Source organism: Plectrocnemia conspersa, unplaced genomic scaffold (genome assembly GCF_051122295.1).
Source record: "Plectrocnemia conspersa isolate PC_06_02 unplaced genomic scaffold, ASM5112229v1 ptg000009l, whole genome shotgun sequence".
In the NCBI taxonomy this organism is placed as follows: Eukaryota; Metazoa; Arthropoda; class Insecta; order Trichoptera; family Polycentropodidae; genus Plectrocnemia; species Plectrocnemia conspersa.
Window position 1 is genome coordinate 25,533,488 of NW_028277173.1, and position 13,319 is coordinate 25,546,806.

General features: G+C 30.7%; 1 protein-coding gene across 1 annotated transcript in view; it reads right to left on the minus strand.

The window, feature by feature from the left end:
* Positions 1-4,316: 4,316 nt before the first annotated feature.
* The window catches only part of LOC148232423 (uncharacterized), a 39,774-nt gene continuing 30,771 nt past the window's right edge, over positions 4,317-13,319 (minus strand). The window contains exons 4-5 of the mRNA XM_088191247.1: positions 8,030-8,220; positions 4,317-4,576 (exon numbers count right to left, since the gene is read on the minus strand). Of these exons, the coding sequence (XP_088047373.1) occupies positions 4,415-4,576; positions 8,030-8,220 (353 nt within the window). The 3' untranslated portion in view covers positions 4,317-4,414. The remainder of the gene's footprint in view (positions 4,577-8,029; positions 8,221-13,319) is intronic.

Here is a 13,319-nt window from a genome sequence, read left to right on the forward strand (position 1 = left end):
ACCAATACAACTTTGTGGAATATTGCCAACAAATACTCAAATTAAGAGTGCTCAGGGACAGCGTTGCCAAATCTACAGCTGTTTAAATTATGACTGTTACGCAAAAGTAGTCTGGTTCCTCCGCAAAGCAGTCGAATTGACCCGAGGGTTGTGAGAAGGAAATAGTGACAGCGTACTCATGACATTTTATTACGGAATGCACTTCTATTAAGATCTTTCATCTGAAATTTCCACTAGTCAAAACCGAGTTTCCTATTACTTTGCTTCCAACTGGAGACAGCAGAAGACATCTTACTCTTATAAAACATATCAGATAAAATTATTTTTTTATCACATTTGTAACACAAGCAAATTCCCCCATGTCCTTGTTTACAGGGCCGGCCCGAGGGGCAGGCAGTATAGGCGATCGCCTGGGGCGCTAGATCTTGTGGGGCGCCGTGATACCAAATAAAGGCGCAATATTCACTTAAAATTATCATACAATATTGTTAAAGAATATAATCTGATATTATTTTTTTGTATACACTACTGTGCACTTTAGATTATTTCACGAGTAAAAAATCGCGACAAAAATAAAACAACAAATTCTTAAATACCCACAATCTCAAAAAAGAGTATGGTGTCAAATATAATATTAAATTACTTTAATTTGAATTATATTTTTGCGCTCATGTAATGAGTTATTAAAGTATTAATAGGGGGGGGGGGGCGCGCAAATTTAGTTTTTGCCTGGGGCGCCAAATAACCTAGGGCCGGACCTGCTTGTTTAGAATCCACGTCAAAAGCAATAAAATCGTTCCATCGCAGTCGAAACGCTTGGTTTTTTAGTGTTCATATTAAGACTGTTTAAAACAATATTACAACTTACAATAAATAAGAATTCGAATGAAGGATATTTAAATCGAATTTTAACCAATAGGAGGGCACATAAAACAATTATCACTTCTCAGAAGTTCCCACTGTGACGGCGACGGTACGATTTTATTGCTTTTGACGTGAATTTCATACTTCTGAGAAGTGATAATTGTTTTTGCGCTCTCTTATTGACCAAAAATCGATTTGAATAATATTTTTGAGACATTAAAGTGCAGACTTACTATGGAGCAATATGTGAGATGCGATGTCTGTCTGTACTTATTCTTCAGCTTATTTTCCTCTTAGAGATGAGTTGGCTTAATTTGTACTTTGGGCTTGACCTAATGAAAGTTTTCAAACTAATTCATTTTAGAACTCACATTAGGTTAGGTTTAGGTTTAGGTCAAATTGAGTTTCATAGATATTTAAGAGCAGCATATATTTTCACTAGCGTCTATCAGTTAATTATATTTTCGCTAGTTGAAATATATAGCTATTGGTGAAAATGTATTTGGAAATATAACTTCACTGAAAAATTAACATTTACTGTAATAATATTAATATATTGCATGTAAGTATGTAAGTGTATATATTACTACGTTAGCACTTGCCAGAATAATTATATTTTTATTGGTAAAAATATATATCTACCCGTGAAAATGTTTTCCGATATGAGACTGTTTTCTTAGATTTTCTTTGAGGGATAACCCGAAAAATTCTGGTTTAGAATCATGGACATCGTTTCAGCTTTTATCAGGGGGGGGGGCAAAAGTTGGTCAAACAGTGATCGTTTTTTTAATATTTCGATTGCATTAGGATTTATAGTATTTCATTAAATGCCATGCATTTTTTCGTCAATTTCAAGAGGGGGGGGGGGGGCTGAATACTCCATCTTCCCATTTTTTATGTCGTCCAGATGTTATGCAATGGTTGCAGTAGAAACTTAAGTCTGCTGCGGGTGTCCGAATTGTTGATTGTGGTAAGTTTCAACAGTGTTTCTCAATATTTTTTATCAACATCATATGGCGGTCTTCCACGGGGCTCATTTTCAACGTTAATATCACTAGTAATAATTTTCTCGAACAACGTTCTCTGACTAACAGTACCTTCTCCAAATCCTAAATTGTTCTTCTCAGTGTCGACAAAAAATTTGGTATCATATTGCATGAGAGCCAAATAAATAAAAGTAAAACAAACTATAAATAAAAAGAAAAAATAAAGAACAATTTTTGGCTGAGTAAAAATCAGCCATTTAATATCAAACAACATAATACTAACAGTAGAAATAACTGAAATAATATTGATTATTAGATTTTTTCGGTTTATCTTCCACACGAATTGGATTAATATTAAATTAGAGGGAAGGGAAGGCTTTTCCAAGGAAAAGCCACTAGTATACTACGGTACTAAAATATACCATAATCCGATCAGACCTGTTTGTTTTTATCATATTTGACATCGGCGAAAGGTGATTAAGTATTCAATCGGAAGAGAGGCTCCACTGAATTAACGTTCGGCGTCGTCGTGTCCTTGGTTGATTTTATTTTTTTATGATTTTCGAGGATGGAAGGTGGCCAGAGCACTAGGGTGCTCGCCTCCCCCGGATTCCGCTTCTGATTGGCCCTAACAAGATTAGTATCGGTTGTTTGGGCTGATTGCTGTGGCCTACCACCCCCAGAGCCCACCCTCATCCATCGGCATGTTCGGTCGGAGGTAAACGCTTCAATTTTTTTCAAGAAATCGACAATTTTCGCCACAGCAATCACTATTTTGATAGGAATCTGATGGTTTCAATTTAAAGATTACATTAGGAAGTTCTCTTTATTAATCGGAATACAAGAAATTTGTGTTTCATCCCATCAGCTGCTAGCGATTGATAGGATATCCATATTTAATATATTTTTTTTCGTACTTAATACAGTATTTAACTAGAAAAAATAAGGCAGTAAAATTTTTTTTAAAGATTTAATCAGGGATATCTTTTGACGTTGATTTTTGACTTCTGAGAAGTGATAATTATTTTTGCGCTCTCCTATTGACTAAAATTCGGTATTAATAAACTTTAACCAATAATCTCTATCAAAAGTCTGTAGTAATACCGGTAAGGATAGCTATCGTATATATTATAATTTAAGTTATTTGTATTTCTAAATTCTAATTATTAGCTGACGACCTTAAGTATTGCTTAACTTAGATTCCGTTCAAGATTGTAGAAAACTTTAATTTGATATTTAATCCGTTAATAGATTACTATTTAGCATGTCATTTGATTTCCTATTCTAGGTAAAAAAAAACACATAAATTATATATAGACTATAAAAAGGATAAGTATGTGCTTCATCGCACAGAAGTTGTATCTGATGTCTAATTTCAAAAATAAGTCAAAAGGAAGAAATATGTAGGATTAGGTATGTCGCATTATTTTGTATTTAATAAGTAGCATTGGTCAGTTGTCAGAATGACAATTAAAGTCAAGAAATGAAGGCATCGGTTTATAAGCGCGCGGTCAGGATCGGCATTAACCTCTTCCGACCGCCTAATACACTCTTGATTTTGATTTCGCTGACCTCGAAAGTAAACCTTCAAATTACACATATGTATAATTATATTTTTTTATGTAAGTGTATCATTTATATTATTATATTAAATTTTGTTTAGCTTATGACTTGATATTCTTCCTTAATAGTTAATCGCAATTTGTCTAATTAAAATATGTATTCATTATTATCTTGATTTATTAAAAATAAAAACAAAAGAATTCCATCTTAAAAATTAACAGCTTTTAAAATGATATTCTAAAAAGCAAATGTACCAAACAAGTTAATATTATACAAAGTAAGATACGCACATTACTATTACTCTATTAACACGTATTGCAATGATTGAATTAATTATATAGATTCAGAAAAAAAGATGCGAGATATACATACATACATATATCCAATCTTGACCGAAGAGCGTGGGAGAAAGGCAGAGATGCAGGTATTTGTTTCAACTTACTGCTTTTTATTCTATTACATGAAACAAATTTAGCAAATAATACACGTAAGATTAGTTATTTATATATAAAAACATGTTTTATTATCATCATTAATAAATTACACTTTTTATATTATTTACACAATAATTGTCTTTTCTTTTATTATATGGAAAACATTTTATTTTCTTCTATTACACACAATAATTGCATTATTATATACTCGTTAATCGCAAAATTACTAAAATGTAATAATAATATTATTAATATTTTGCACATGTATTTATGAATATATTTTTTATAATATGTAATAACAAAGTCTATCGGAAATGAATACAAATTATCCTCTATATGTGTATGTGTATTTATACAATTTTTAATCATTTATTTATATTATTATATTATAATAAAATAAAGTAGTATTTTTTGAAAATTAAATAAAATTAAGAAGTATAAAAACGAATATGATTACAATCCAGAAATAACGTGTTCCAGATACATTTATTGAATGTGATTAACTTTTGGTGTGTAAAAAATGGCAATATTTTACTAGATACGTATATTTCGTATGACTTTTAAAGTTTAGGCGGGCGGATGTGGGCGGTCAGAAGGGCGTGCCAAGAGAGCGAGGGCGGCCGCATGTCTGCGCGCTTTCAGCCGCAAATCGGCTATGGAGGAAGATTTGCAGCGTGCCAGGGCCGCCAGTCCCAGGGGGGCACCGAAAAGACCCGCCGCTGCTGCGTACTAAAAAAAACAATACAGAAAAGTAGCAAATTTGGCGATCGTGTATCATTTCAGACTGCTTCTAAACAGTATTATGAAACATACTTATTATTACCAAATACACAAACGCCAACGCCAATACTTTTTTGCATATTTGGTTACAATGAGTGTGAATTAAGTTGCTAGAAAAATAATTGTGATTTTGTTTACATTTATATGTATGATTAAGTAATAAACGGTGTAATAGTGGTTGCAGAAAAAAATATGACGGGGTCGAGAAAAGGTCGCGGGCTTCAGTAGATAACAAACAACTGAAGACGTTAGTTAAATCAGAAGCTTGCACAAAAGTTAAGTATTTGTGTTCCAACAGTTCTAACCCACTAAAACAGCTAGGAAAAAGCTTGACAAATGGGTGCCGCATGAACTGAACAAAAATCGCTGTAAAGAAATATGCTCTGTGTTTTTCTACATACTATCTAAAGTGGTTCATTTACAACAGCAGAAAGCAATCTGTATAATGATTAAACAAATGTTAACCCCTCAAAGTATTTCACCAAAATAATATTATGCTAACTTAGATTTAGATTGCGAATGCATATTGCATTGCTATTGAATGTTGACAGATTACTGCTTTTGTACTTTTTTTACTTTAACTAAATTACGGCGTAATATGTATTAATTAATTAAAAAATATATGTCGATTTTAATAGTGTGTTTTTAGAGTAGTGAAGTATATTATTAGCTGAAAAAAATGCAATAATTTTATTTTTCTAACAACCTAATAGGAGAAAAAGTATATCATTAAAGACAAAAATAGATTTTTAAATGAATATATCTCATTTATTATAGATAAGAGACTTCCAAACCTAATATATTTTTTAATAGATTAAATTATTGCTATTGTGCATATTTTAAAAACATATTTATAAGTATTATATGATTAGTTGTTAAGGCGAAGTTGTAAGTATGCCGTTTAAGGCCAAGAAAAAATGCGAACGGTCAACAGGCGCGGGGTCAGAATCGGCACTAACTTTTATTATTGTTTAACTCTTTGATTTCATTGCCCTAATAAGCCATACTTGAAAATTTTATATTTATATCATTAATTAAATTCAATGCAATAGTTTTGTATTTATAAAAAAATATTGAAGCTAGAACGATCATAATATTTTCAAGAATAGTAGCAAAAATATTTAAATTAGTCATATTGCTATAAATAAAATTTTAACACTATAGTGCCGATTCTTTTGCGATTACAAGGACGGAACAGTTTAGTCCGTATCGTCTCAGACTATTAACTCTGAGGTTGCGGGCTCGAACCCCGGCAGCGGCACTCAGAATTTTTATTTATAAAAAAATGCGCTATTATTAAAAATAATCAGTCTCTACAATAACATCTATTGGTTATAAATTATATTATACATAATAATTTATAATTATTAATATAGATGTCACTGATTCTCAGACTTTTAGTCTGATGGTTAATACTTACTTTGTAGGTATTAATTATATATGATTTATTTATTAAGTTGGTATAAATTTACCCCGTTGCAACGCATTGGGCTTGCGCCTGTTAGGTTACAACGAAAGATTTAATAAATAAATAAATTACATAATAATCAAAAATGTTTTTAAAAGGAAAATTATTTTCCTCTGAAGCAAATAGCCCATTAAACATGTATCCTACTTTTTATTAAATAATGATTTATAAATTCTCGGCAAAATAGTAAAAACTGATATGTCGGACTTCGGCAAGCAAAGTGTTAAATTGTATTTAAATCTCGGTAAAGAATATTTATGCGTAATAGACAGATATTGGTAAAGTAATCATAAAATTAATTAAATTTTCAACCACGACGAACATGAAAATTTGCTGCCCTTCAGGTATCTACCGAATCTAAACAATTTAAAAGATGGAAGCCGTGGAACATTCTGATTTAGATGTATATTCATTAGCTCTTGTACACGATTTTTCAATTATGTCACCACGAATGTGTGTTTCGAATGAATACTTAGTGGCAAATTTAATATTGAATTTTAAGATTGAAGCTAAAATGGAAAATCGTCAGGAAGCAATGAATTAATTCATTGCAAAGTTTTGATGAATAAAAATTTTGCAGCAGCACAAAAAGGCTATTAATTAACATTGAGATTTAGTTTGCACTGTGGTATCGTATTTTTTTTAGCACTTGAACATATACGATGTTTTTGTTGAATTATTTTATTCTGTAAGCACATATAAATAACATTGATTGATTGATAAACATAAAAAATATAGTAATGATTTTAATTTCTATAAATTTGTTCAAAATATAAACAGGAGTAATGATAGGTATCTCGAACGTATATCCGTATCGTGTGCTTTAGAGCTAATAGTAGGGGCATAAACCCAAACTTGCTATCTCTTTCTCAATTATGAATAATGATGAAATGGATAGTTCTCGAACTGACCGTGTTAACGCAAATAGGGTTTAAATAAATTGTAATTTTATTTGTGAAAATCTAAAAAAATTCACTTTCTTTTAGATTTTCATTTTAGCTTTTTCTGAGGTTGGGGGGGGGGGAAAAGTTGACCAATCAGTGGTCGTTTTTTTATCACTCCGTTTTCATTAAGATTTATAGTAGTATTTTTTTAATAGTAGACATGAGATTTTATAGTGTATTCATTTTTAAAATTTTTTAAGTATTTTTATCGGGACAATCCGTTCAGCATCAGACCGAAATCTGTCGCAATCACTTATTAACAGCATCTGCAACTTGCAAAACAAGTTTATTCGTCACGCCGATGTTAAACAAGCGCATGTGATAATCTGAGATTTTAGTGGATTAGGGCTACTTGTATTTAGACCTAAAAAACATATGTTTTTATATAAATACAAAGCCGATCAAGTTGGCAGAAAGTGATAAATATACACGTGCTCAGTGACAGTGTTGCTAAATCTTCAGATGTTGAAATTATGACCGTTATGTAAAAGGACATGTTTATTTGAAATGTAGCTGCCTAAGAGTCAATAAAAGGAAAGAGTAAAAAACATACCCTTTATCACTAAAATAGTATATGCACTTACATAGCATATTAGAGAGACTTTATCAGAATACACCGCCATTAAGCCGTTTCACAAAAGACCGATATAAAGTAACAAAAATAAGAAAAAGCGAAAAAACTTCTTCCATACTTACGACTCTTCCTTTCGGAATACACTTCCAATTAAAATATACACAAGACAGAAATTGATTGACTTGAGACATATGAGAGTTCATACGAACTTACATAAAGAGCTTGGAACTTTCTACTTCACATTAAACGCACTACGAAGTTTAAGAGTTCAATCCAATATAGCTACGATTTAAGACACAGACAAATCTACGGGAATAACTGCAAGATATCATTATTTAATGATATATTGCAGTTAATGAGATATCATTATTTAAGGATCCGTTTAATTTTTTTGGTTATTTTGTATATAATATTACCTGTTGAGCTGCAGCTGAAAGGACAGCTGGATCAAAGGGCGAGAAAGCTGCTGGAGGAGGGGGGTGGGCTGCGGGGGGTGGCGGGTACGCTGGGGGCGCAGCCCTAAGCCTCAGCGCTGGCACGCTCACATACGGCGCCGCCCTGCAGGGCTCCAGTGGAGTACCGCCTGGGGCGCCAGCCATGAGAAGACCTGAAAAATAAAAATAAAATAGTTTGAATCAGTCAAGTGATTGGGATAAATTTAAGAATCGGTAATACAAAAGTGGACGAAAATCATACAACAAAGCACCGATAAAGATATAACAGTGACGTCCAAAGCTTCTATTACAAGAGAAATTGTAACGCCCAATGTGATGACAAGTTTTCATGTACTGTTTTATTATTATATATTTTTTGGAAAAATTAAATTTGCAAATTATTTTATATATTATTTTTATCAATTATATAAATTCCGATATGCTTATAAATATTAGAACTTGATTTATATTAACTTAAAAACGTCTCCCTTCACAATTTCAAATAACGATATAACGCTTTTTACATCCCGCAAAAACGAAATTGAATAAGTGCGAAAAGGGGGTGGTTTTAAAGCGGCGTAACCCACCCCAAGCGAGCGGCAGATGCTCTGACAATGCAGATTGCATCGCATTACAAATGAATTGCGCACAAATATGGATGTTATTATATTTTATGTTTCATGTGGGTGGATACTTTATATCTTCACTCATGTTTATCACTATTATAAATTTATTTTATACATAAAATCTTTAAATTATGCTTTTGACTATATAAAACGCTTCAATTATAAAGTTACAAAAAATATCAATGCGCAGAATATACAACAATCCTTTTTCCAAGGGCTATCAGTTCTAAATAATTCGACAGTTAAAAATCGATAGATTTATGTATACATACACAGTACTGTAAATCAAACAATGAATAGGTTTTACAGAAATATGGATTAAAAAAATGAAGAGGATGAATTGACTGGTGAAGAAATGGTGGCAATTAGACGTCCTATACCCTTATTTTATCATTCCAATTTAAATTTTATTGAATTTGGGCCAATAATTACGAAAATAATATTAAACAGTTGAAATACAAACAAAGGAATTAATACGTTATATTTTTTCATAGGTTTTTTATAATTTAATAGTAGAATCGATTAAATTTCCGTTCGACGAATTGCGGGTCGTTAAATTTTACATTTGACAAATTTACCGCTCAGTGAAAGTTACAGGTGGTGAATTGTAGTCAGTGAGCTTTTCGTGATTGAACTTTCAGGATATACGTGGTTTGTGTTTGATAGCCAATGTTAAAATAATTTGTGTTACAAATAAAACAAGTGCAGCGAAGTTAATGAATAGTGCAAACGTTTTCAAGACAGCCATGAAGACGTCTAAGACGTCTCTTGGCAAGAGAGGTGGTTGCTGAGGACATAAATTTGTTCCTAAACAACTAAAGCAGCATTGAAAAGAAATTGTTTCAATAGGCCATACATACCAGGTGACGAATTATATGTATAGTTATAGCATTAAAATATTTATTTCAAAATCAAATAAAAAAAATCACGTCAAGTTCGATCAATTGTCAGGATTATTCTTATTGTTTTTTTCGATTATAATGGTATTATTTTTGTTCATTAAAGCTGTTTGCATAAGGCAATCTGAACAAAACGATCAGAATTGTAGGCAAACAGTTTTTGGATTTTGCATCACGATAGCTTATTGGCTCACATTATTTTTGGTTAAAAATGATTTTTAATGCAAATGTTAATACAAATTTTTGGCAAGAAGCTATGTTCAATTTATAATTTTTTAATGGTACAAACTTTTATAAAAGGGTGTAGGCCATCCAAATACCCGGGCAAATTCATTATCAGATTCCCGGATATTTTCCTTTAATGAACCAGGTAGCCGGTTCGCTTCTGGGTAATTTTTATTAATATTTATGTAGAATTTTTATTTATTTATTCAGATTAAATTAAGACCATCGTAACCTAATAGGTTACCCCAATGCGTCACGATGGTCGAAAATAATTATATATTGACACAGAGTTATAATTTTTATTATAAACTTAAATAGTATTTAATTATAAAAAAAAGTGTTTGAATAGAAAAGTAAATTAGATATATAATTGTTAATATTTTATTTATCGAAATATTAACGTAGACACACACACAGGGGCGTCATTTCAGATTTTTTTAAGGAAGGGGGGGCAAAAGTTAGCCAGTCAGTGGTCGTTTTTTTAATATTTTAATTTCAATAAACATTTTAGTGCTAAATTCATTTTTATGAAAAGTCACGTAATTAGTTAATTATACAGTAATAAAGAAATTTATTTTATGCTGCATCTATATTCACCCTCAGGAATAAATCTTAAATTTTATTTTTTACTATATAATTAACTAATTACATGACTTTTTATGGAAATTAATTCAGGGCTTAAAAAACTAGAGTGTGAGATAAATCAGAAGAGCTGTACACTGGAATTCTGATTTATCCACACCTAGCACATAAAGTGTTAAATAATATGTATTTGTCTGATCAAATTCAAGGGAGCGTCTTTGTTTAAATTTCACGTCAAAAGCAATAAAATCGTGCCGTCGCCGTCGCAGTGGAAACGCTCGATTATCTATCGTTCATATTAAAAAAAAATATAACAACATTACGATTTATAAATCGATTGAAGCATATCGAAACCGAATTTTGACCAATAGGAGAGCGCAAAAAACAATTAACCTTTCTCAGAAGTAAAAAATTCACGTCAAAAGCAATAAAATCGTGCCGTCGCCATCGCAGTGGGAACTTCTGAGAAGTGATAATTGTTTTTTGCGCCCTTCTATTGACCAAAATTTGGTTTGAATATACTTTGACCAATACTCTCATATAATAAGTCCGTAGTAATATCAGTAAGGATAGCAATAATATTTTTAAAACATAGTATAATATCCAAGTGCAGACAAACTATGGAACAATATGCGAAATCTGTCTGTACTTATTTTTTCGTCTATTATCCCCTATGTTAGCTTAGTTTGTATTTTGGTTAAGTTTGGGTTGGAACAGATATCTATTCCGTCTAAATACATTTCAAACCTAGAAATTTACTTGTGTATAATATATATTTTTTTTAATGTTGGTAGAAAAAAAAAATGTATAATTATTAATTTTATTTATAAAATTCAGGTAAATATTGAATTGCATTTGAGGAACAAAAATTAAGGTTAAATAAAAAATATAAGAAAGAAGTGGGTAAATGGTTCCTAAACTTCTAACGCCAGATTAAAATTAGTACTTCAAAATTAATAACAATGGCGGATAAATATACTGTTTGTTACAAAACTATTATGGTTGATAAATTTATCTGCTAACTTATATATATACACCGCGGATGAAACTAATGTAATTTTTATTAGGATTTAAATTTAGTCAGGATATACATATATATTTTAGGGTCCACGTCAAGAATAAATTTTGTCATAAAATCAAAGAAATATAGAAAAATTGCAAAGAAATATTTTAGAACCACTATTGTTTTGCTTTTGTATGTGAGCGTGGGATGATTTTAATATATGCATTTGCTTATCGTAAAAACACGTCAAAAGGCTCACCCGTCCCAATAGATTGTTCACATAAAAATGTGTATTTTTTGTGTACAGCCGTCCCCCGAGTATGCCGTGTGTAAATAAAAAAAAAATGCAAATACTCGCATATTATTTTTTTGTTTGAGGATGCCGAAACAAAATGTGCAATAAAACCTACATTGTGAAACAATATTTTTGGACTGATAAATAGGGATTATCTGTACCTTTTCAATACACCGCTCTCACTACCCACTTAATCTCTAAATGTGTTTTGCGAAATAAAAGATTAGCTATAGAATTTTACATCTTGAAAATAGTTTGAGATATATATTTAATATAAAGAAGTCAAATGTTATATTGAAATTAAAATGACCGGGTATACATACATAAAAAATAACAGGGTATTTGGTTTCTTTTAAAAACGCGCGGGTACCCGGGTCGGAAGCCCAAATTGGATGGCCTAGAACATGATCCAAGAACCATCGATGAAAATTATTGGGCAGAGATAAAAACCTAGGGATATTGTGTTAGTAATAGATAATCATTTTTATAAAAATCGCCAAATAAGTTTAATTTAAATATATTTTATTGGCATGCTAGACATAAAAAAGTAATTGAGAAATTGTTGAATTTAATCATTGACTACATAGAATAACTTCAATATTTAATAAATATGGTCTCCTGCTACTTTTTCTTGTTTCTGCAGATAAATAGGAGACCAAAAGAGCAACGTTTTGCAACCATAGTCATGAAAAGTAAATATACTGTCACATGTTTTTTTTTGTATGATTTATTATAACTGAGAAATTTGGATTAGAATCCCATATAAATTATTTTATCGTTTCTTGGAGATCCGAATTAGTAATTTTTATATAAATATGATACTGATCATCACTGATAAGGTTTTCCTAGATTTTTATAATCTCACTGGTGAATAATTAAATTAAAGCGAGCTAGATCCTTCATATTTACACCCATTGATTAAAAGCTGTAATAATATTTTATAGTTAGCAATTCAGAGGTCACTAATTTTAGTCTGGTGTCTCACTACTTACTTAAAGATGTTGATTGTGTTTATCCCGTTATAATGTATTGTTACAACGGAAGATTTACAATAAAATGAAAAATAAAATATTGTGTTTTATAAAAAGTTCTATAGCTTAAATATATTTAAAATATTATAAAATATATTTAAAGACCGGAGTGATTTAAAAGGGGTTTCAAAGGAGTAAGGGCTTATGTTTTAGGCTTTTGATTTTTTTTGGCTCACTCTATTCTTTATGAAAATCATTATATTTTTAGAAACACGCTACAATTTTTGTGTCATACATTTAAACTATTTATCAACATTTCAGGAATAAAAAAATAATAATTTAATCAGGTGGGTCGCAAAATTTTAAAGTTTCACCATATATTGTATCAACGCAGGGTTGCTCCGAGTTTCGATGCCAACCTATAAAATTAAAACAAATAAATAAGGTTATTAAATTAATTAATTTGTTATGTAATTTTAATATTAGATTATGAAGATTGTAATAAATAAATAATAATTAAAAAATATCAGATATTAAATATTCGCTTTTTTCCTCACGTCTAACGAATAAAAATATTTATTTATTTATTATAAATCTTTCGTTCCAACATGACAGGCGTTAGCCTGATGCGTTACAACTGTGTAAACACAATCAAAATCTACTAATTAAGT